General features: G+C 38.9%; 1 protein-coding gene and 1 long non-coding RNA gene across 2 annotated transcripts; one reads left to right on the top strand and one right to left on the bottom strand.

Annotated features, from left to right (window-relative positions):
* Nucleotides 1–2,503: 2,503 nt before the first annotated feature.
* On the bottom strand, nt 2,504–17,995 carry papolg (poly(A) polymerase gamma). Its single transcript, XM_088351967.1, has 24 exons — nt 17,638–17,995; nt 16,813–16,971; nt 16,134–16,200; nt 15,575–15,656; nt 14,684–14,793; nt 13,980–14,033; nt 13,319–13,430; nt 13,101–13,190; nt 12,681–12,819; nt 12,051–12,123; nt 11,561–11,681; nt 11,381–11,465; nt 11,140–11,193; nt 10,873–10,992; nt 10,586–10,695; nt 9,657–9,778; nt 9,433–9,590; nt 9,258–9,352; nt 8,413–8,609; nt 8,247–8,309; nt 6,461–6,520; nt 6,288–6,391; nt 6,112–6,212; nt 2,504–4,268 (listed from the first exon to the last, which is right to left on the bottom strand). The coding sequence occupies exons 1-24, from the start codon at nt 17,652–17,654 to the stop codon at nt 4,093–4,095; spliced, it is 2,469 nt and encodes an 822-aa protein (XP_088208093.1). The 5' UTR covers nt 17,655–17,995; the 3' UTR covers nt 2,504–4,092.
* Nucleotides 17,825–23,201, top strand: LOC148354371 (uncharacterized). The gene is made up of 3 exons (XR_015852571.1): nt 17,825–18,024; nt 19,139–19,233; nt 22,109–23,201. It is a non-coding gene; the product is annotated as an uncharacterized LOC148354371 (long non-coding RNA).
* The last annotated feature ends 554 nt before the right edge of the window (nt 23,202–23,755 follow it).

Here is a 23,755-nt window from a genome sequence, read left to right as displayed (position 1 = left end):
ACCTAGGGACAATTTGGACCGGCCAATCAACCCGACATGCATGTTTTTGGAATGTGGGAGGAAACCGGAGTGCCCGGAGGAAACCCATGCAAGCACGGGGAGAACATGCAAACTCCACACAGGATGTTTGATCTCATGACCTCAGAACTGTGTTGCACACGCGCGAACCACTGCGCCGCCGTGCTGCCAAATAATTGGCGTCAATTCAGTCCGGATGGTGAAAGAGGAAACAAAGAGGATTAGTACAAGCGTGCATAGACAAAACACGAGACAGTACAGACACCTGTCTGCGGGATTGCTGCCAGATGGCAACTCAAACTTTGGCATCCAAAAAATAAACACAATACAGTACTGCCAATGTGGGGCCCTAGCCAAGATTCTACCATAGCGCCCCCTACGTTGGAAAATATACTAACAAGACAAAATCTCGTGCATGATTGTTTCAATCGTCAATACATTTGTATTTTGAGTTCATGTTAGATTCCCCAAGTCAACGGTTTACAATTTAATGAGTGGTTTTAAGGTGTTTACAATGCATACTTATATACTCATAAAGGCCATTACTTATCTGCAAAAATATGCAATTATAAAGCGATTAACATACGTAGTAGATGCTGAATAACACCAATGACTTTACATTTGTTTTCGTATAAGACAAATATTTTTAATTATTAAAGCCCTTCTGCCTAACTACAACTCTTATAACGTGAATCAATTTCTTACGATTTAATAAAACTACTTCAAAACTTCAGAAGACGTGGGCCAAGAGTGTACTATCACGTAAGTGTAACTATTAGCAAAACGATTCGGGCTCAATGCTGCCACCTAGTGAAATTTAAAAAGCATCAAAGTGATGCAAATACAAACAAAACAAACTGCATTTGTAGAGAGCTTTTCAATGAATTGACACTCAAAATGCTGAATACAAATATTACAATATAATAAGTAAATAAAATCCCCCGTTTTACCTCACCAAACCGGAAACTCCAAATAGACTGACACACAGTGTTTTATCCTAGGTTTTGATTTGTAGAATGTTTCCCCGATTTACTGGATATTTCCCCCCCCAAAGCTTTCTCAAAGCTTGATGTATTTAACAATGGTGTTTCTCCGCAGAGGTTTAGACATTTCTAGTTTTGGTTTTAGTTACCAGTGGAGCTTTATGGCCGAGTGCTGATTTGGGCGGCAGCAGCTCAGGAGGTAGAGCGCTCATCTTGGGATCAAGGGATCCCAGTTCGAATCCGGCTCGTCCGTGTTACATGTTGAAGTGTCCTTGGGTAAGACACTGAACCCTAATACCCCCAATGCAAGCAGGTTAGCGCCTTACATGGCTGCAAGGCCGCTATTGGGATATGTGGAGCACATTGTAAAGCGCTTTGGGAAGTCATTGACTTGAAAAGCGCTATATAAATGCAGATCATTTCATTTTCCGTTAAAATGATCAATAACATCCCTGTTTGCAGGTAAAACGTCTGCGTGACCTTTGAAAAGTCGATACATTTTTCCGTATCCTTCTTACCTTTTATTCAAAATCAAAAATAGGTTGCATGGCAGGAAGGCTGGTAGAGTAATTTCAAGCCCACGCTCGCAGTTTTATTCTATGATGAAAATGGTGAACGTAAGAAAAGGAATGTTTCAAATACAGTCCAAATGTCAAACCAAACCCTCCAAAAGATGAAAAAGGATGTTTATTCGAGTGCATCTAAAAATTTCAGATACTTGCATGTGCAACAAAAAGAGAATTCAGCCAGAAGATGGTGTCAGCAAGTAGAATATTAGGAAGTTATACACACCCCTTTAAGTACACATAAGATTGACATAATTTTATAATGTATTTTAAAATGGTTTTAAAAGAATAATAAATATAAATAACTTATATGCTCTTTTAATATTCAAATGCAAATACAATAATTGGAAATAAAAGCCATAAGTATATAATTGTAAAAATAGAAAAATACTGTAATACATTCCAAAATCAATCAGGAAACATATTTAAAATACATTAATGCAACTTAAAGGGACACTGTAATATTTGACAACAAGAATGTCATATTGTGTAGTGCAAACAAAAACGAGTGCTAAAAAGCCAAAGGAATCAGGACAGCAGAAGGGTTATACCATTTAGATGAGACAGACTGGATTTGAAATTTTATTTTGATCTAATGAAAACATAATTACGTTGAAAGATTGTATGCAAATGTGGTTTTTTTTTTTTAATCCAACAGCTTTTAGTACCCCCATTTGATAAAGGCGAATATTTGACTCTTAGTCTGGAGTGCCATCTCTAATATCGCAAACAAAGAAATTCTAATTTCTCATTCCTTTTTGTCTCTCTTGAAAGTCTTTGTTACACCTTTTATCCTGTAGTGCCATGACCGATTCCGTCGTAAACAATGTTAATTCGTGGTTATAATGGCAATAAAGACAACTGTAATTTTTGTTTCTCAACATCCACAAACCAAGATTTGATCCGCAAGAAAAGAAAACACAGGAGACGTTGGAATCCTTTTTAGGGGTTTAATGGTTGTACAGATTCATTTCAATGACTTAACACATACAAAAATACCCTTTCAATACATTTTTAGAAACTAACATCTAAATGACCTTTTTTTTTTTCGTTAAATGTTTCCGAACAGCGAAAACAGTTGTCTGAAACAGAGTGTCGGTTCAAAAAATACCTACGTATTATGATTGCTATTTAAAAAAAAGAAATCAAACGATACAAATAGGCAAATATAAATTAATTCTTAAGAAAACCCCTGTTAATGGAGCGTGTGATATTTGGAAGGGAAAAAGGGGAACAGAACCTTATACTGGTAAATAAGCCCGAGTCAAAGCAAGTCTGCTCCGAGGAAGAAGGCTTCTTGTTGATAACAAATTCAGCAGCACGAGTCGTTCACATCACTTCTTGTGCTGTCGTGTCAGATTGTGTTGACGGGAAAGTGATTGGGGAAAAGAAAACAAAGTCCTGATGCCTTTAAGAACCTCCACAGGAGGCGCAGCGGGTTATCACCCAAAACAAAGGGAATTTTGTCTCTCTCCGGGCACGCAAACACACTCGAGCATGCACACGCGCAAATCTAGCACGACAAATTTCGCAAAGCTTTGAACCAGCTTTCACTGAGCACCACAAAACGGGGCGCTGTGATCCGGTCAGGGATTGGCTGCTGTGTGCACGGCTGCTTCAGGAGCAGCACAGCTTCACCTTGTTTCGCGCATTTTCAACCCCTGTAGCGAATATTTTTTCTCCTTTTTTTATTCAGGTGGTGGAAACCAGCAACTCACAGACCTGATTTTGAATTTTATCTGTAACGAGCACTTGTTAAAGCACCGTTTTGAAAACAAACAAAAAAATACACACTAAAAAGATTGATACAAACCTGGAATCCTTCTTAGTGGTTCTTGTGGTCCAAAGAACTATCATTGTTGTCAAATCCAAGCAAATCTCCACTAAATCATTGCTGCTTTTTTTTTATAAGCTATAGCATGTTCCCCCCTTAAAAACACTCGGGGCAGAAATCTTCTGGATAAGACACAAAGAGAGAGAGCACGCGTGAGAGAGACGAAAAAGAAAAAACTTTTTTTAAACTTTTTTTTTTTCCCCATTTAGATAAAACTATAATAGAAGCATCAAAAAAATTGACAGTGATCATAGCTCTTTTTTTCTTAAGACAAAGACGTTATGTACATCGACATTTACTGTACACATTTCTGTTTGGGATGAAAGAGATCTACTTACGCACATCCGCCGAGTGGTCGACAAAAGACTGGGTATTTTTGTTTAAAAAAGTAAGACGGGAACCAGGAGATGTTGGGTTTTTTAAAAAAATGAGAGGAACGGACTGCTGCTGTCTTAGATCTCACTCGAGTGTTGTGTTAAAAGAACTCTGCCGAGTACCGACAACCTCATGTTGGACCGAACCGCCGATTTTCTGGTTTTACGGTAACCCGCCGGAGGCTCGGAGGCGAGGTGTCGGCCCCTTTAACGCGACAGCCGGAACCGGCCCGTCCGATCGTGTGACGTCAACCTGTGTGCTGGACCACAAAGCTCCCACCTGTGAGTGTTTATGAATCCAGAAGATATTTCCCAGTTCAGGCTATGTGGATTCGGGCCTTCTCGGTTTCCTTCAGCCTCTTTGCCTGCTCCTCCACGGTGGGCGAAAGGGCTCGCTTGGAGGCGGCTCCGTTCAGGGGGTCTGGTCCTCGGCTCACTAACGTAGGAATGGAGCTGCCCACCGGGTGGGTCGAGTGCTTGGACGAGACGTGTTCTGAAAAACAAAAATGGGAATGTCATTTACAGTCTGGCTCATGTGTATAATGCACACAAGTTTTATCTTTCATTGGCTCAAATTACTACAGACCGCACCAGATTGAAAGCTACATGTGCAAATGTATGGAACAAACTTTTTTCGGTTATAAGCCGAAGGCTTTGACAGCCAAAAAAATAAACCAAATGACGCCCATTTCTTACATTAAAAAAAATCATCAGGAAAATGTCTAATACAAAAAAGTAACACTTTGTGCCGCCATCAAAACACTCAATTACGGACTGTGTGTCCAGCTGTCTTTCTCAAGCACAACAGACAATATGAATAGAAATTGGCATTAACATATAAACAGGAGTATGACAAAAATCAGTATTCATAAATACGTGGAATCTTTCTAACAAGTAGTGTCAGTGGATTGAATATCTTAGTGTGGCAGCAGGTAACAATTTATCAAGAATATTTTTCCGATCAAGCCAAAAACCGACATCATATTAGGCTGCGATTCAAGGGTCTCCAACCTTTTTAGAAAGCCACTTTGTGTTACTACTTAGCGCAAATGGCACCCCATTTGATATACATTTCTAAAATAGCAACTATATTCAAAACAGGTCTCCAAGCACCTCAGCTGTCCTTAAGGGGCACCACAATCGAGACCCCTGCTGTAGTCTGATAACGGTCAGCCCGATAATTATGTGCCTCCTTTGGTTAGTAACTGGTTTCGGCATGTGTAATGATTTTTTTTTTATGTGGTAGTAGCAAAACCTAGTCTACATTCTATCGCTTTTCCATGTGTGCGATGGATGGGAGATATTAAAATCAGTTGCATGACAGAATAAGGGTACAGGCTGTTACTATTGTATGGGCTTTTAGATTTTAGTCAGTATTTGTTGGCCTGGGGAGGGATCAGCGCCACCAGGCTGTACTTGCCAAATACACCCCAGAGGAAATGGTGACAGATACAGCCAGTCTTCAAACGAGTGTCTTTATCGCGTCAAAATGTGTTACTTTTCTATACAAGATATTTCCTGCTAATTCTGCAAAGACTTATCTTACTCTATAGGAAAAGTTGGAATCTTGTTCACCCATTCATGCTCATTAGATGACAATGTATTTGACTGCAGAAGGGAGTCATAGTTACTCCCACAGTTTAACCAAGCTTCATTGAATTTCTTCACTTTGACATTCAGAGCATTTGGTAGATACTATAATGACTATTTTTGCACCAAAATGCGTATGCTGACTTTTTCTTGCACTATGATGACTATTTTTGCACCAAATGCATATTGCACAAACCCTTACGATAACAAACTGTATGTAACATCCTACATGCCGACATTTCTTGTGTAAATTATAACTATAACTTTATCCTCCTTGTTTCATAACCTTATCTTCTCTGTTCCTTTATCTTCTTGGATTTTTACCTCACTGTGAATGTGTAAACCTGGAGTGTCATGCCCAATTTCGTTGTCACAATATGTTAACCCATTTTGTAACAATGACGATAAAGGTATATTCTATATCACATCGATGCCTTGTTCTAAATAAACAGCCAAATTCACCTGGTTTGCACCATTCTTGGGCAACTGATAGCAATTTTCTCAATTTAAGTGACAATTTTCTGATTTCACAATCTACCTAAGAAATGGGGTAAAATAAGAACAAAATTATAATGATAACTAAACGAGGTCTGTTATTTTTTTGCAAGAAAAGCGACAAATAAGATCTGGCTGTGCATCGAGTTAGTCATGAACCTTAAATACAAAATGTCAAAGCTGCTGTATATGTGAACTGCTAATGCTAACATGTATATACACATCTCATGTGTTTAGCAGATATTACTCACTGGAACCGATAACAGGAATGAACATCCCCCGTTCTTGTTCGGCAGTAGGCACCTCAGGAGTTTGGGTGGTCTCAAATACTGGAGCCTTAGGAGGTGTGATGCTATATATCAACCAAGGAGAACAAAGTTCACTTTCTAATTCAACAAATATAACCAGATAGTCATCCAAAACTCACTTGTGTCTATTGAGTGCTAGTTTGATAGAATTTTTTACAACACGGCAGCTGTTGCTGGCTGGCAGTGGTGACGATGCGTCAGGCAACTCCATGCTGGGAAGTCTCTGATGGGACCCATACAAATTTGAACCCGTTGTATTTTAATCAAACAGTCTCCACAAAGTAAGTCTCACCTGTGTTCTTGAAGAATCAAGGTTTGGAATGGGCTTGGACTTTGACTCTGAAAGAGCAATCTAATGGTAAAGAGGGGGAAAAACATAGGTGACTTAGCTGGGTGAAAAATATGCAAATAAATATAGGTAAAACAAAAATAAATGTAGTCATGGTTTTCAGAGTCCTGTACAACCATAAGAGGCAGTGTTTCAAGCACTTCGGGCATCTGCAGGTCAAGAAATGAATACCAGACTTCAGGCATTTGCATCACCTGCAATTGTTAAGAATGTCTAAAAATTGTGGTCACACTCGCAGGTAAGCCACTTTCAGAATTTTCCGACATGAACGTGAGGATTCCGAGTGGCAATATGCCTTGGCGGTCTTACGGGACAGTTACATTTGTAACTTCTATTTTGTCCCTAACAACCGCAAGAGCTTCAAGCAGAGAATGACTGGTGCCAGCGGAGTCAAAAGAAACCCCAGAAACATACATCACTGAGAAGCCTCGGGTGGACCAAAGATGATGCCGAGCGGTGTGGGGGAGGCCAAATCAACGCAGTAAAACCTGGTGAAAGTGCTAAGTGACGTCCTAGAGGCAGCAGCACAGATGTCCTTCCGGGGACACCCCCAATTAGAGCATCCCAGGAAGTGGCTTCAGCCCTGGTATAATGGCAGCGCACGGCTAGCAGTCGCGAGATTGGTGAATGGGCCCCCCAACCTAGCATGACAAGGCAGAACCGCGAAATGAGCCACCATAACAAATAAAAAGTTGACTCGAATGAAAACCCGCCGTAGGGTTGATGTAACTGCGCACTCTGGCCTGTTTCTATCCTCACCTGGAGGAGCAGAACACGAGAGACGCAGCGGCCTGTTAGAATGGCAGCAGGAAAGCAATGTGAGGGGATGGCAGAATTTAGCCACAAAGAGACGCCAGGGCCGTCCGAGTGCCGCCTCATTCAGACGGGCCTAATGGACAAGGTGTGACGCTTGCCAACGCGCTTAGCAGAAGCCAAAGCGAGAAAGTGAGCAGCTTTGCAGGAAACCCACCAAAGGTCCGCTTCAGCAAGTGGCTCAAGGTAGACACATGCAATTCATTACCAGTTGAAGATCCCAGGATGGGACGAGAGGAATAGTATAGGGATGAAGCCACTGAAGGCCCCTAAGAAACAAGGACACAAGGCCATGGCCCCCCCAACAGACATGACCATAGATAGTTGTGCCCAGATAGTGGCCACTTATGCCCTCGGGGTAGACTGAGCCCTGCCTCCATCGAGGAAGGACTGCAGGAAGTCCAAAACGGTTGGCACCGACCAGGACACCGGGTCTCAATAACGGCCCCTACACAACGCTGTAAATAACTTGCACCCGTTGTCGTACTGGAGCCGAGAAAAATGGCGCCCTGGCATTAAAGATAGTATGCCTCAACCGGCCAGTATGGCCACTCAGTGCTGAACCGGCGGCAGGGGTTAAAAAGCTGGGCGTGCCAAAGCACCGCCAGATGGCAGACCCTGGGGGAAAATGGAATCTGCCAGGTGATTCAAGCTGCCGGGCAGGTGCACAGCCCGTAGATTGGCCAGGAGGGGGTGCTGTCCAAGTACACGAGCCTGTGTCTCCCTCGCAAGTATAGGAAAAATAATTATCTGCGAGTGTGACCAGAATTTTTAGACAATCCTAACGATCGCAGGTGCTGAGAATGACTAATCTGTTATGCATTTCCCAAACTGTGCATGCGCGAAAGTAACATTCAACGCTTGAATCACCGCACCTGGCAGTCAGTAGGGACGAAATAGGACTGTAAATAGCTACCGTAGTTTTTTCTCGAGAAGAGTCTGACGATGGTGGAAGTGGTTCCTTGAACATAGAATCATCCTTGGAGGGAAGCCACAACAGAAGCAGGAAAAACAACAACAAAATGGATTTATTCCCCAAAGACCATCACAATTCAAATGAACACATCCTCAGTTAATCTTACCTCCGTGAGCCTCTTGGCTGTGTCTTCCTGCACAGGTGAGTGTGGTCTTTTGACAGCTCCATTGACAGAATCCTCAAGGTTTTCTGGCTCCTCTTTGGGGCTGCTTGCAGCATTGGGAATCACATTGTGGGAACTTGACGTTGTGGAATCAGTGCTACTCGTTGGAGGAGACTGTTCCATTTCTTTGTCTGTTGGCTCTGAATGAAGAACACACACTTTTATTTTGACACATCACAACATTTGGGTCAATTGCTGTCACCAGAAAAGAATGTGCTTTTTAAAAAATTTAATATTTATAGGAATACATGCTAAAAGGCGTGTTAAGCCCTTGGCCACAAGACCAGGGTCGGCAAAAAAAAAATGGAAGTCACCTCATGACACGTACTAAACAATGTCAATTCAAAGGACTCTTTTCTATCTCCATTATCGACCAGTTATTGTTCTTTTTTGTCTCTCTGCCCTCTCTCAGTGCTGTGCTAGATTCTTAAGGATGTAATGCTGCTGTGATTTATGGCCTAATTTTCAACCCGTAAAAATGACTATTGACCATCTAATTCTTTTTTTAAACTTTTGGAAAAAAACATCAATGTTGGAAAATTGTGGGTTAAATGTAATCTCTGCAGAGACAGAAACATATCATAGGTAAATGTTCATACAGCTTTGTTTAACATAGATTTCATTACCAACCCTAACCCTAAGAAAGGCTTTGTTATCATAAATCACCTACCCCTCCTCCCGAGTCCTCACAAATAAAATATGAAATTTCAGGTTTGCTCCAGGCTCAGTCCTGCACATCAAGTTAATTCGCCAGGTTAGGGATAGATTTTTTTAAGGCCTGATCTTACCTCCAACAGATATAGATACAGCCTGATCGTTAGCTGCTGGTGCCAAGTTGGCTGTAGGGGGAGTCTCAAGAAAAAGCTGCTTTGGAGGGCTGACACTATCAGAAAAAAGGGACAACATCAGTAATGTTTCCATGACAGAAACAGTCAAGGCAACCATTAATTTAAATTGATTTACCCGTCATCTGTGTCAGATGTAGGCACGGCGGGTTTGCCGGCAGGGGAGCTGAAAGGAGTCCCCGACTCTGTGTCTCTCGAGCTGTCCAGGTGACTGCTGTCCAAAGACATTCTTTTCGAACTCCCTCCATTAGAGCTGCGATTCAACTCTCCAATGCTCTGGAAGTAGCAATAAAGTAAGCAACCAAAAGCAGAAAATAACACTGTGCTTTAAAAATGTCTCACTCTCTTCTTCTTCTGCACCAACTCAGGAGGAAGATACTGGTGGAGCTGCTTCTTTTTCACATGAGTAGCTTCAATCTTCATCCCATCTTTTAGCATGTTGATGTTGTTGGCCTGTCTGTACACTGTACACAGAAGTTGATAAAATAAGGGTCATTTAAAAGCTTATTTACTAAGTGCTTGAATCTTCTTTTAGGAGACGAATTAGGTTATTGAGTTTTAATAAGTGTTGCCAAGACCATACAGCATTTGAGGAATGCAATGACTAACAAAACAAGTTAAGCATTTGGTAAAGTAACAGTCTTTAACATAAAAGGCTTTGAAATTATGGAAGGACCAAAAGCGAAAACAACTTGAAAGAAATCAGAAAGTATATTTTAAAAAGTTGTATCAAGACCCACTAGTATAAAGGCTTAACCTAATATAAGATCTTGTTAGTTTCATCACTGCCACAATCCTTCGGTATGTTTACATGTAGGCAATAATCCGATTTGAAACGGAAAATTGAATTTCCGGAGAAATCCGAATAAAATGTCCCGGATGAATTAACCGATACATGTGACACTTTTTTTGCAGAGTAAGCAAGAGTTTGCATGTATTATTTGTTTCTGTACTGCATGTCCAGAATGCTTCGCGCTAACAAATATTTGAGATGGAGAAACAGGATTTGCGCATAAGCTATTAGATCTCCAATGTGTCTAAATGCACGAGTAAACAGAACAAGAAAGGTCTAACCCAAGCATTGCAATTTAAACTTGCAGTCAGACTAAACTATAAATATTGTGCACACTTACATGGTTTTATATAACCGGAATCTGTGCAATATTCCGTTTCCAAATGGATTATTGCCCACATGTAAATGTACCCGTTGATTTTACAAGTGCAGAGTCTATGTTGAAGCAAACGTGTATGATACTTGTGAGACTACCAACCAGTGTCTGTGAAAGACTGGATATCGTATGTTAGGTCAATGTTCACACTCTCCGCATTCTCCACCTTCTTGAAAATGATCCCAATAAACCACATGGACACAAAGTCATTCCTGCAAGACATTCGTAGAAAAATAGAACTTTGAGTTTTTTTTCCTATCCAAAGTGGTTGTCTCAATTGACGTCAAAAACATTAGTTGTCAAACTAGCCAACCTTATTGAATTATTTCTTTTCAGTAAAGGGGGGATTAGTTGGGGGTTATTCAAAGAAGAAGAAAAAAAAATCTCACTCATTGCGGTTCTCTTTGGACCCAGGAAAAGACTGGGGATTGACGTGTGCCAAGGTAATGTATTCATTCCTCTCCAGGTTTCCAACCAAAACACGAATCTTGGACTCAACAAGTCCAATCCTGCATAAAAACCAATTGTGATTGTATTGAATCAGATTCTGGAGGTACCATTAGAATTAGAAGAAAACCCAATAACAAAGATCTTCAAAGATTTATTTGTTTGAAAGCAGCAATGATGGACTTGTAAAGATACAAAGTGGAACTCACCATTCCAAATGATTTTCTTCTGTTGAAGCACTGGCTGTCAGCACAATATAATGTCTGTGGAAAAAATCATTAGATTATTCCTTTGACGAAAACATCCCAAATAACTCTTGGGCTCTCAAAAAACAACCTTGATTAGAAGAGATTAGATTGTTGGCATGCAGCAGTAGAATCACAAATTAAAATTCAGAATACAATTTAATCAGGCAACTTCAATTAGTGCTCAAGTTCCAAAAACACTTACTTGTATTTCTGAAAAAAATTGGGAGGCTCAAAGAGCTTCGACCATTCAGCTTTTCCCTGAAGAATCTCATCTGTGACGCTGAGACCTGGTTGTTTTTTTGAAACAAAGTGCAAACCGATAGTACATAAAACAATAAAAAGATAATTACGTGAGCATGTTTGGAATTGTCACTTTGAATACCATATTTGAACTCCTCGCTCATTATGGTGCGAGTCGAAGTGGAGACATTGTATGTCGAGTTTTGCTGAGGGTAGGCTGGGGTGATGATGGGCATCAGGTGATATCTGTCAGATGGATTTACCTAAAATCAAAATGACAATCACTTAATTTGACAGTTCGGGAAAAGGAGTGATGTAATAAAAAATATTAATAATAAATAACACACGCAGTTATTCACGTTTGTTTGGTGGCCGATATGGGACAAAACCTAGGTCAGTCTTTTCATTTCCACCTTTAGCTGGCAATTATTTTTTATTCAACATCGAAAAATAATTCGCAATCAAAGTAGTCCCACCTAAAACAAATTATAGTAGGTTTTCAATACATAACTGGGCAGAAAGTTGATTCAGGTAGACAAAAAACTTTGAAGAAATAAAATCCTGGAACAGTTGTTGGTTCAATTGCTCAAGAGACTAAGTGGCTAGGTAACCCCAATAATGATTATACTTACTCTGGGGTCCCACACAGGTAGATTCAGATTACTGTCCTCTGGTTGTTTCAAGAGCACAGGGTTTGGCCACTCCCTGTGAAAAAAAAATTATTTAAACAATTTTAGAAGAACAGTGTGAGGCTGAACTGTCCAAATTAATGTTAGGCTGAGGGCCATTTCATAACCTTGAACCTGTACAACCATTTAACAACAAAACAATACTTGTCTAAAACACTTGCCAATTGATGGAAATGTGCATCATGTAACATTTGACAAAATTACAATTCAGTGGCATATGGAGCACTTGGATGAAGTGTGTGCTTGCTGTTATATACACCGACTCCTTTTCATTGCATCAAAAGGTTTGTCCCATGAAGATCACAATTAACTAAGTTAGTTAAGGGGTAATAAGATTTACGATATTCGATAAACACATATTTGGTGAAGTTGCAAATGTCAATTCAGTATGGTAACTGCAAAGAAGTAATGTTTAAAAACTGAACACATTTCTATTACAAATAAATAAAATCAAAAAAGACTAGTTAATGTCCTCAAATCACCTCTTCCGGTTGCCAGGCACAATACATAAACTAGCACAAATGTTTAAGCAACCTTTTGTGGGGATCCTTTTAAGTAGAACAATTATCTCACCATTTGGAGAAGACCAAAAAGAACTTGTGGACCAATGTGGCAGCAACAGCATTAGGGTAGAGTTGGCAAGTCCTTGCTACGAGCATGGCCCATGAAACTCCACCCAAAAAGCCCAGCATATTGGAATAAATCCCACGACCTATGGTAGAAATGATAAATGGCGACTACAAATTAGCAATAAATATAGTGAAATGTATATTGTATGCATTTTGAGGAAAAAAAGAACAATTCCAAGACAATGGAATCTGATACAATTGACTGTTGCCCTACTCAGTACAGTAACTACCTTAGGTAACAAAGTAAGCCCTAAATAAAAGAATCGTGTTCGATGTCTACTGTTAAAGACTTCAAAGAAAAAATGTATTTCATAATCTGATGGATGAAACCTATAAAAAGAGCTAACATCAGAATAAATCTTACGTTTTGCCCAAAGTTTGATGGCTCTTAAGGTCAGCCTGAAGTTTTCTTTGTTTGGCACTAGGTAGAGTATTTCATCAGTCACTCGACAACCTGTAATCACAAAACATGTCAGAAAATGCCTTGAGAAGCGGGAATCAGTGACATTTTTTGTTGACTAAAAAATATTACAGTTACATAATAATTACAAGAATTAGAAATTTCCAAGGTGCAAGTAATACCATTAAGACTTCGAATGCAACGTATGTCTAGATTTCTTAGGATGGAGTCCCCCCGCAGGTCTAGGTTGTCTGGAATGGATTGTAACGCCAGCCTAGCAAAAAGCAGGTCAATCTAATAGGAGACAAGGAAGGATAAAACCTTATTCTTAGTACCATACATAAATACAACTCGTTTATTGTACTAAATACCAAAACTCTTTTTTTTGTATGAAAAAGACATGTCTAACCTTGTTAAGAATCATAACATCAAATAAAGACTCATAAAGACTCAAGGCTTATTTGTTCAAGTTCAACCAGGGACGCATCAAAATGTGAATGTATGGTCAATATTGAAAAAGAAATCTTGCATAGTTGCTAAACACTGGAATAAAGCATTTACTTTTTCTTCAATGGATTGTAAATTCATAAAGATTATTGCTTCCAAAAATAACTGAATTCAAAACTTTGGAAACATTTATTTTCCACTGACATTCCAACAAAGCATTAAAATACAATAAAAGAACCGTCATTAGATGCTAGTGAAATGTTTTTAATGTCAATATCTCACAAAAGTGCATTTAAGTGCTTTTTACATTTTGTGTCGACTCCCTTTACTGCATGACGCATTTTTTCATTCTGTGCATCTGGTTATTTTTAAAGTGATACATCAAATAAGTCATACCTCTATTCCATCAAATTTGAATTTTATAACTGGAACAAAAGCATCTTCAACAGCCTTAGAGAAACAAAAAGAAAGTCATGATCACAACATGATATCAACAAGGTACCAAAGTTGTCACATAACATATATCTAAGGGAAAATAAATTGAAGTACCCAGGCGCATAAACATTAAAGATGGAATAAACGCTCTGCAGTTCACATTTGTCATTATGACTAGTGCACTAATAAATAATAAAGACACTCCAATTAAAGAAAAATAACCAAAATTTAAAGAAAATGTTCCAGTATGAATTAAAGGTCATTAATAATAACAGTCATCTTGTCTAGCACTAAAGCAAGGAAGAGGTAGGCTGTCAACTTTTTTTTTTTAAATGGCCACACAACTCAAATCATGCTATGTGTGAATTTACGTCTTGTTTAAACAATGGGGCCTATGAATAGCGCTGGAAAACATAACAGCGGTAGCTCTGATGTTAGCTTGATAAAATAATGTTGCCAGTTAATTTTAACTTGCAGTCTCAAACGATGAGCAAAATAATAAAAATTGTGAGTGGAGACCATTCTGCTATGGCACGTGTAAAAGACTGAATGAACTCCACACCCCCAAAAAGTAAAAGGTAACTTGGCCATTTTAAACATATTAGGCTAAGACTATGCATGAAAATAATTAGATACCATTGCAAGCCCAATACAGCTTTACTTACCCTCAGGTCTTTGATCTCTTCATGCTGTTTAAATTTCTCAAAGAAAGATAGAAAAAAGTCGCTCCTTTCTACATGACGAGGAGCCACACACAGGGCATCAATATCAGCTCCTGTTACCAGAAAGTGATTAATCAGTGCCATGTGCAAAGATTAACACCAAGACATTACAGATTTTCAGCAGCTTTGCAATGCTGTATAGACCCAAACTAACTAGTGAGAAGAAAATCAAGGTTTACTCTGGTTGCATGGGAAATATGAGGGCTGGGATGACTTTGGGAACTTTTTCTTCACAACCACAATCCGTAACGCCTCATTGTGTTTCATGTAACGTCTTTTATTTCTCTATATGATGAACTGTTTCTTTTGCCTGTTGGTCTTTTGATTTGTTTGGTGTGGGATTTTTATTTTAATTTTGTATGCAAAACTGTTAAAAACTCAATAAAAATTGTGAGTTATAAAAAGAGGAAAAGCAAGCGATACAGCTGAAAAAAAAAAGAGCATGATTTGTAAAGTTTTTCTGATCACAGTTTAAAATCTAAATTTCAATTTGTGCCTACAAATTTGGTTTGTTCACACACTGAAATCATACACTGGGGTGTTAAATGTAAAAGATTAAGCTGCAAAAGATATTTACCACATGCAAAGGCAAAATACTTTAAGTACAGATATAACATCCACTGATAATGAACCTTCTCTATTTTCCATATTTGTGCACAGTGTTATTGTGTGAAGATGATTTATTTTGCGATACAGTTCCTGTGTCACTGATTTTTTCATTCTTTTTAAGGAGCGTATTTTGTCAGCTGTTTATTAGACCGAGACTGCCTCCTTCCAAATCCCAAAATTACATAATGAAATCTGAGAATGCAAAGGATGTATGACAGGACATACCTTTTGTGTGCACCCCAAGACGATATGAACCAAATGTAAATATCTTGCCACCAACACTGCATATAGCGGAAGGTGGTAGGTTCTGTTAAAAAGAAAACAGCATTTCACTTTTTTGCAACCACAAAAAAAAGTCAATAAGCTTGCCCACAGCATAATAATTAGAGTGTATTTATTTCACTGAAGTTGATGAGTGATTTAGATATTTTTTTTGTTATCTTTTGTGTAAGCAAAAGCTAATTTTACATTCAAGAGTCATCAGTGGTAACAACTTTATTGATGTCAACCATTCCTATTTCTACAACTGAAACGTATTTTGCTGCAATTTTTTTACTTGCGATCTGAAATGCGGTATGGAGGCCTAACTGTCGGCAGCTAAAATAGAAGCTAAATACAAGCTTCACGATTACACTGGGGAAAACAAATAGATCTTCTAGTTTTATAGTTGGAATCTGTAACGTCTAATCTCGTTATAAACAATGTTTGCTATATTGTTATCAATGACAATGCCGACATTTAAACAGTAATTCTGTTTACAGTGCGTCTAGGTCATCACACCTACCTTTAACTCACTGATCTCTGCTATCCATTCTTTGACAAAGTTATTCAATTTTCCCAGGACAGAAAGTCTGAAAAGACAACAAAGTAGAATGCCATTAATATGACTAAATTTATCCCAGTTTTAATATCCTATTTGAGTAAGATAGATAGATAGATAGATACTTTATTCATCATTCAGTAAAATAGCACCATGAAAACAACTGAAACTAAACAACAGCTCGAGAATAAGGAAATCCTGTTCTGACATCAGTCTAAAACAACGTTGTACAGGATTGTCTGAGATGTCATCAAAAATAAATCAATATAAAAGCAATCAATTTTCGTCCGCTCCTCTCTCGGCTCTTCTATCTAGCAGCATTTGGATGTATGGTGAAAATACAGAGTAAAGAAAACAACGTTTCCTTTTAAGAAATGGGATCTTCGATTTGGCTAGGATTACCAGGTTTTGTAGAGGAACAGAATTGAAGTTAGGTTTGATAGTGTTGAACTGAAACTACAGGAGCAGGAACTAATATCATCCAGAACCACATTGTACCCAATTTGGATTAAAAAAAACAAGAGAGCACTAAAAACGCAGGATCATTTATAAGTTCTGCTGACATCATATTATTTTATCTGAAAATGCTCTGAGCTACAAATGTTTTATTGGGACATTCCTAAAACATACTGCACACGCTCACCGGTGATTTAATTCCTCTTCGTCTTCAAACACTCCAAATGGTTTCATAGCATCGCAGAGCTTCTTGGTGTACTGGTGGTCTATGTCTCTTGGAGGTGCAAGGCTGATTGCAGATGTAATACCATAGTGTTTCTGAGGCGGTTGCCCTCCAGGCATGATGCTGCAAAGCATCAGAAACATACGTCGCTAATAATAGAATTTTATAAACAAGGAAGGTTAGGATAGACAATCTTTTTAAATGTCATTTTAAGTGGATATTTTACTAGATCAACATTAATGAGTCCTAACTCAAATTCAAAATGTTATGTTATAGCCAAAACAATACGTCAGATTGTTGTTTAGCATGCGAGGATTTCAGGATTTCAATTTTCGCCAAGTTGCAGCACACTTTAATGGCAAAATTGACTAACGTGCATTTTTATTTTAAATATATGCAAATAAAGCTCATCCCATGTACGCTGAAAACTTGGCAATTATTCGCATTCGGTAAGCTTGCTAACAGGTTGGAACGCGAGCGGGCTAAGTTAGCATTAGCATACAAATTAGCTTCCTCGTACGGAGGGAATTACTTGTCAAATACGTTTCGGACCGAATTTATCAGTTTACTTGTTATTTAAATGTTTGTAAGTGAAACTGCTACACTGTTTGGCAACATTTAAGCAAAAATAGACTAAATGAAACGTAAAGGCCGAGGCAAAACTCCATGGCTAGAGGCCTTGTTATGACAGTTAGCCACGCTAAAGCTAGCTTTTAGCCTTTTCTTTTGGACAGTTAAATAAGAATAGCAAGCTAGCTACTGGGAGATTGACTTCATAATTTCTCTTACCTTGACATTTCTTTCATGACACAAACACCAGACCCGCTCTGTTAATGCTGCGTAGCTGCGAGAAAACTAAGAAGGTCAGCAAGAAGAAATAATAAACAGCGCCGACCTGATTACAACAATGGTCACTTTCCCGAGAGGAGTTCAAAACCTTCCCATTGAACCGGAATCACTCCTTATGAGTTACCATTTCCGCTTCAAATCATGAAAGAATCCCAGGTCTTAAAAGGAGAAAAATTTTGGGAAGTAATGGGAATTCTTCAAGGCTTATTCGCTTAACACGCGCCCGGGCGCTGTTAGGAAACCTTTTATCGGAAACTACAACTCTGCAGGCGATCGTGGGAATTACGTCGGCGTCGAACGCAGCGCGCCGTTCCGTCCTTACTGCCGGTAGATCACGTGATATAGGCTATTGTGTTTTTTTTTGTCTTTATTATTATTAATAATAAAATTATTATTATTACATACCTGTCAAGCTCCACGGCTCCATGCCCTTACAAACTGTCGTATTTTGCCTTACAAAATAAAATAAAAAATCTTACCCCACATATTTATTTTCAAACGTTTATTTATGTAGTTTAACATGTTATATTGTACATGTGTTTCGTTATACCATATATATTGTTAATTAACATTTTGTTGTGAGATACTGAGTTGCTCGACATGAATGAGGTTTATTATAAAAAAAAAGTTCAAAAATGAAGTAGCTTGGACGTTCGCTGTAGAAGGAAAAAATACATGCAAATAGAATTAAGTAGAATTCTCTTATTCAAATTATGAATTCATTTTCTGTATTCAATTATTGTTGGTAATATACTGATTAAAGGGATAACCACAAACCTGTCTTTTTTCATTTTCTCATTTTATACTTCCTCTTTTTCTTAACTTCTTTATACAACATAATAATTCGTAATATAATGCATCAAAGCAAGTGAGCCGTTTGAGAGCCACTTTAATGAGTTGAGCCGAAAAAGCCGGTTCTCTAATAAGAGACGGACTTCCTTTCACTACATCAAACCGCTCGCTTCATTTGCAACTGAAAAAAAGATAACGAGATAGAGGCTACCGCAACTCGTTTGACTTGATTGATTTGCCGTTCGGTGATAGTCGGTGTATACCGGATGGTACCCATCATTGACAAATTTGCGTTTTTCCGTACAGATTTTCTTGTACGTCGTACACGTCTTAAAATCCATAATAAACGTACTTTGTACGGCAAAAACGTACAGGTTGACAGGTATGTTATTATTATCATTATTATTATTATTATCATTATTAATATGTATTGAATTCAACTGACAGGAGTCACATAAGAAAATACACACTCAGTAAACATAAAAATATTTTGAAAAGAAAAAAAACGTATAGATACAAATACGGTTTTGCTGCAAAAGCAATGTCTTTATCATTGATAACAACGTGGTGAACATTGTTTACAGAACTCAGTTTAGGTCTAGACTCCTCGTTCTTATGTCAACGCCAATTATTTATTTTTGTTTTTCAGGACAGACCAGGTGGAAAAATATGCCTGGAGAGAGATGGGGGGCCACCAGGCTGTACTTGCCCAAGACACACCACAGGAAATCGTGCCCCTGTAAAGTAAGCTACTTTTAGTTATTGTGTATTTCTCAGACTGCTATGAAATTAAGTTGTTTAACCTGTTTTTCTATTTTTAATATACAAGAAACCAGCTCGGTGGCCTTGGGGGTATGGCGCCCGCCCCGAGACTGGGAGGTTGTGGTTCAAGCCTCGGCCGAGTCATACCTAAGACTTAAACATTGGTACCCGTTGCCTCCCTGCTTGGCGTTCAGCATTAGGGGTTGGAATTGGGGGGTTTGGTCAGCTAATGACTCCCAACACCTCATTTGGGTTGAGCGAGGGGGCTGGGAATCCCCTCCTCTGTATCAATCTCCCAAAAAGAGCCAGAAATGACTCTAGCCACCTCCCACTAGGGGATATGGCTGCGGTATATAATAATAATAATGATAATAACAATATACAAGTAATCATCACACACAGTCACATTTTCAAAGATCTACGTTTTCAGTCTATTTCCATTGTAATCTAATACGCATGAGCGACTCCATTGCATATTACTGCACATGCGTGACCTTTCAATAAATACGCCTACTGAACCGGATGTGGTCAGAAAGGCCCAGGCAGCCGAACAAGAAGGCTGGCGGGCCGATCTCCTACATGCGCAGTAGTTAAACTCAAATTTTTATGCCTTTACCTGAATACTTTGGTCAGCAATGGGTTTATATCTTTATAAACTCCAACAGCCCCTACGACCCGTTTGGTTAAGGGACACACCCACCGACCACTACGCTTAAACATTCAACCTACAATAGTAGCTTTGTACCTTACAAGTTATAATAACGGATGAAAAAGGATCTTTTCTAAGCAAATCACATTTAATCACAAACAATGGGAACAATTGTTTTCATGTTTGGCGTGGAATGCGTTCACAGATTGTTCATTTTAACAGTCGAATAACTGCAGCTTTACACCTGAACAAACTCCTCACACTAAACAAACTCAAATGGGAGCTATGAACAGAAATGTGCTTGCCTTAATCATGATAGCCTTTGCTTTGGTGCTGGGAAGTCCGGGGAAGACCTTTGGGCGGCAGTAGCTCAGGAGGTAAAGCGTTCATCCTGGGATCAAGAGATCGCAGTTTCGAATCCCGGCTCCTCCGTGTTATATGTCGAAGTGTCCTTGGGCAAGACACTGAATTCCTGATGCCCCCGATAAGCAGGTAGTTGCCTTGCAGGGCTGACGGTGCTATCGGTGTGTGAATGGGTAAGTGCGAAGCACTTTGTAACACACATTGACTTGAAAAGCGCTATATAAATGCACACCATTTACGTTTACATGACTCTGTGTAACAACAGTACTTGATAAACCATCTAATCCCGTATACCCATGACTAGCTTTGATCCTAAAAAGCATATAAACACTTTGTCAGGGGCTGAGTAAGAGAAGTAAAATCGATTGATGTCAATCCTTTAGTTTTTAGACGAGTAAGTATGTCCAGGTGTGAAATTGCAGGTAAAACGCAGGGATTCAGTTGCAACTTGTCGTTTTTCATAAAATATGATTCTGTGTTGTTTATTACACTTTTCTCGTATCTAGACTTTGAATTGCCACTCAAACAACAAAATTATGCACATCAATTTGTCAGTTTTAATCAAGTCAAGTCAAGTCAAGTCATTTTTATTTGTATAGCCCTTAATCACAAAGAGTCTCAAAGGGCTGCACAGATTATTACACAGACTGGTTTTCAGACTATTATTACATCATCCCCTGATCTGGAACCAACATGAGGGCAAGGAAAACCTCAAAAACCTCAACATGAGGAAAATGAAGAAACCTTGAGAAGGGACCGTACATGTGGCATCCTCCTTTCAGGATTACCAGACAGCAAAGGATGTTGCAATCACAAATAACACAGAGATATTGTCCACGAAAAGTCTAGGTTATTCATATGCTATAGAGTAGAAGTGTGTTTTAAGCTTAGATTTAAACTTTTCCACTGAGGTTGCAGATCGGATCTCAAGGGGGAAGAGCATTCCACAGCACCGGTGCCCGGATGGAGAACGCTCTCGAACCAGCAGAACACTTCTTGGCTCTTGGGATCACCAGAAGACCGGCGCTCTCAGAACGAAGGCTTCGGACTGGAACATAGGGGGAAATCAGATCTAAAAGATATAAGGGAGCAAGTCCATGTATGATTTTGTATAATATTAAGAGAACCTTGAAATCACATCTTGGGCTGACAGGGAGCCAATGCAGGTTAGCCAAAATCGACGTGATGTGATCGGACTTTTTTGTCCTAGTTAAAAGCCTGGCTGCAGCATTTTGTACCAGCTGAAGACTTTTGATTCTGGACTTCGGGAGACCGGAGAGTAGTGCATTACAGTAATCGAGACGGGAGGTAACAAACGCGTGAATTATGATCTCCGCATCCGACTGAGACAGTATAGGACGAATTTGAGCAATGTTGCGAAGATGGAAGAAAGCGGTTCTAGTCATTTTCTTCACATGTGTTTGAAAGGACAGATCTGGGTCAAATATGACACCTACATTTTTAACTGAGTCACTCAGTGTGATGTGACATTTGTCAATGTTCACAGCAGTTTTTGAGATTAAGTCACAGCATTTAGATGGACCAATAACTAACATTTCGGTTTTTCAGAGTTAAGACGCAAGAAATTGAGTGACATCCACTCTTTTATCTCAATGAGGCAGGCCTCCAAATTTCCACAATTTAGTGTGGCAGATTCCTCCAACGGAAGATATAATATATTATTAATAATTTAATTATTAATTCATATATTTTAATCCAATATAGTGACCGCCCAAAAAGTCACGTTATCCTCGGAACCTTGGATATGATTTTGTTGAATTTTATACTTTTGATTACGGACGTATTGAGAAATTAATATGATTTTCATTTATATTGTTTTTGCAGATTCCCTTGCTCCTAAACATGCTGCGCCTTTAAAGGACAACTTGGCGACACCACAGCTGTTTCTTTAGACGAGCTTTTTTTTTTTGACAAGTCAAAGATGTCATGACAAGAGTGACATTGCATTTCTCTGACTCTCCGACTTTTTCATTATGTGTAATAGATTTTTTTTGAAGTACGCTAGTTCTTCATCTTATAGTTTTATGTAATGAAAATGAAATGATCTGCATTTATATTGTGCTTTTCAAGTCAATGACTTCCCAAAGCGCTTTACAATGTGCTCCACATTTCCCAATAGCGGCCGTGCAGCCATGTAAGGCGCTAACCTGCTTATTGGGGGTATTAGGGGTTCAGTGTCTTACCCAAGGACACTTCGACATATAACACGGAGGAGCTGGGATTCGAATTGCGATCTCTTGATCCCAAGACGAGCCCTCTACCTACTGAGCTGCTGCCAATGAGAATTATTTTCTTGAAAACCAAATTCAGTCTTCGCTTAGTTTATTGTCTCAATTTGGAATTGTTTCTGTTTAGTACATCCTTGTGAACTTTCTGAGTAAAATGTCCTTGCAGATATAGTTTGGCCTAGTTGATTAAAACATGACCATGTACAGTACAATTTATCAGTCGCTGATAGATTTTTTTTTCAGTTCACTTAGAATGTCCTATTTTATGGATTATATTCGTTTATTTAATCTCTGTGTAGCGGATTAAAACAGTATTTTTCATCTTTGTTGCAGAAAACCACACATGCACTTACATTGAGTGAGTGAGTGAGTGAGTGAAAAGCAAGACACTTGTGTTAACCTTTTCTTTCTGGCTAGTAACTATAGACATTAGTCACTAGCGTGTTTGTGCTTACATGGGTTTGCATTTTTATTTATTTTTAACTGTGATGAACTGTTGACATTATACACATAAGTTTGTGTCCTGTGTTCAGTTTTGTTCTTAAACTGTCTTTGGGTAATTTCTAGTAGAAGATTGATTTATTTCTCTTGCAGTAGTACATTATTCTTCCCCATTAACCTTGTTTGTTTTCCTAGCAAGATAAGAAAAACCCAAAGAATAAATAAATGAGGTGTTCCTCAAGGTTCAACATCGGGCCCAGTATTTTTTTTCGGTTGGGTCCTGTCATCGGAAACACAGCTTCAACAGTTAAGATGTTGATACAAAGTTTCTTAATTTCTATTATTAAAGGAGAGTCTGGGGGGAAAAAGTATAAGAAAATGGTCACCGAATGAATGGAAGGAAAGGGATACACAAGGAAGAAAAATGACATCAGAAAGGAAACCAGTAAAAAGATGAGCGTAAGGAAAATGCAAATGTGAGGTGGAAAGTGGGGGAAAAAGATATCAAATGATACATAGAGGAAAGGGTTTTAAGCGTTTATGCACGTAGTTGATCCTTCCCATTACTGTAATCCACATTAAACCCCACGGAAGGAAATCCTACCGGTAATCAATGAACTGATCTACATCGCAATTGGAGCTAAGGTTGTCAGGTAAGTAAATCCCACTCAGGAGATTGGCCGTTTTGTTTATTTCTGTTCTCATGACAATGAAAGCTTCTCTGAAACCGTTTGTTGGCCCCGAACAAAATTGGAGCTTGGAGCATTTAAAAATGATGCAAAAGATCAAGAACAAGGCAATA

The sequence above is a fragment of the Urocampus carinirostris genome, chromosome 13 (genome assembly GCF_059441175.1).
Source record: "Urocampus carinirostris isolate Australia breed hairy pipefish chromosome 13, RoL_Ucar_1.0, whole genome shotgun sequence".
NCBI lineage: Eukaryota > Metazoa > Chordata > Actinopteri > Syngnathiformes > Syngnathidae > Urocampus > Urocampus carinirostris.
Note: the sequence above shows the minus strand (reverse complement) of the source record. Positions and strands in the feature narration are given on the sequence as shown.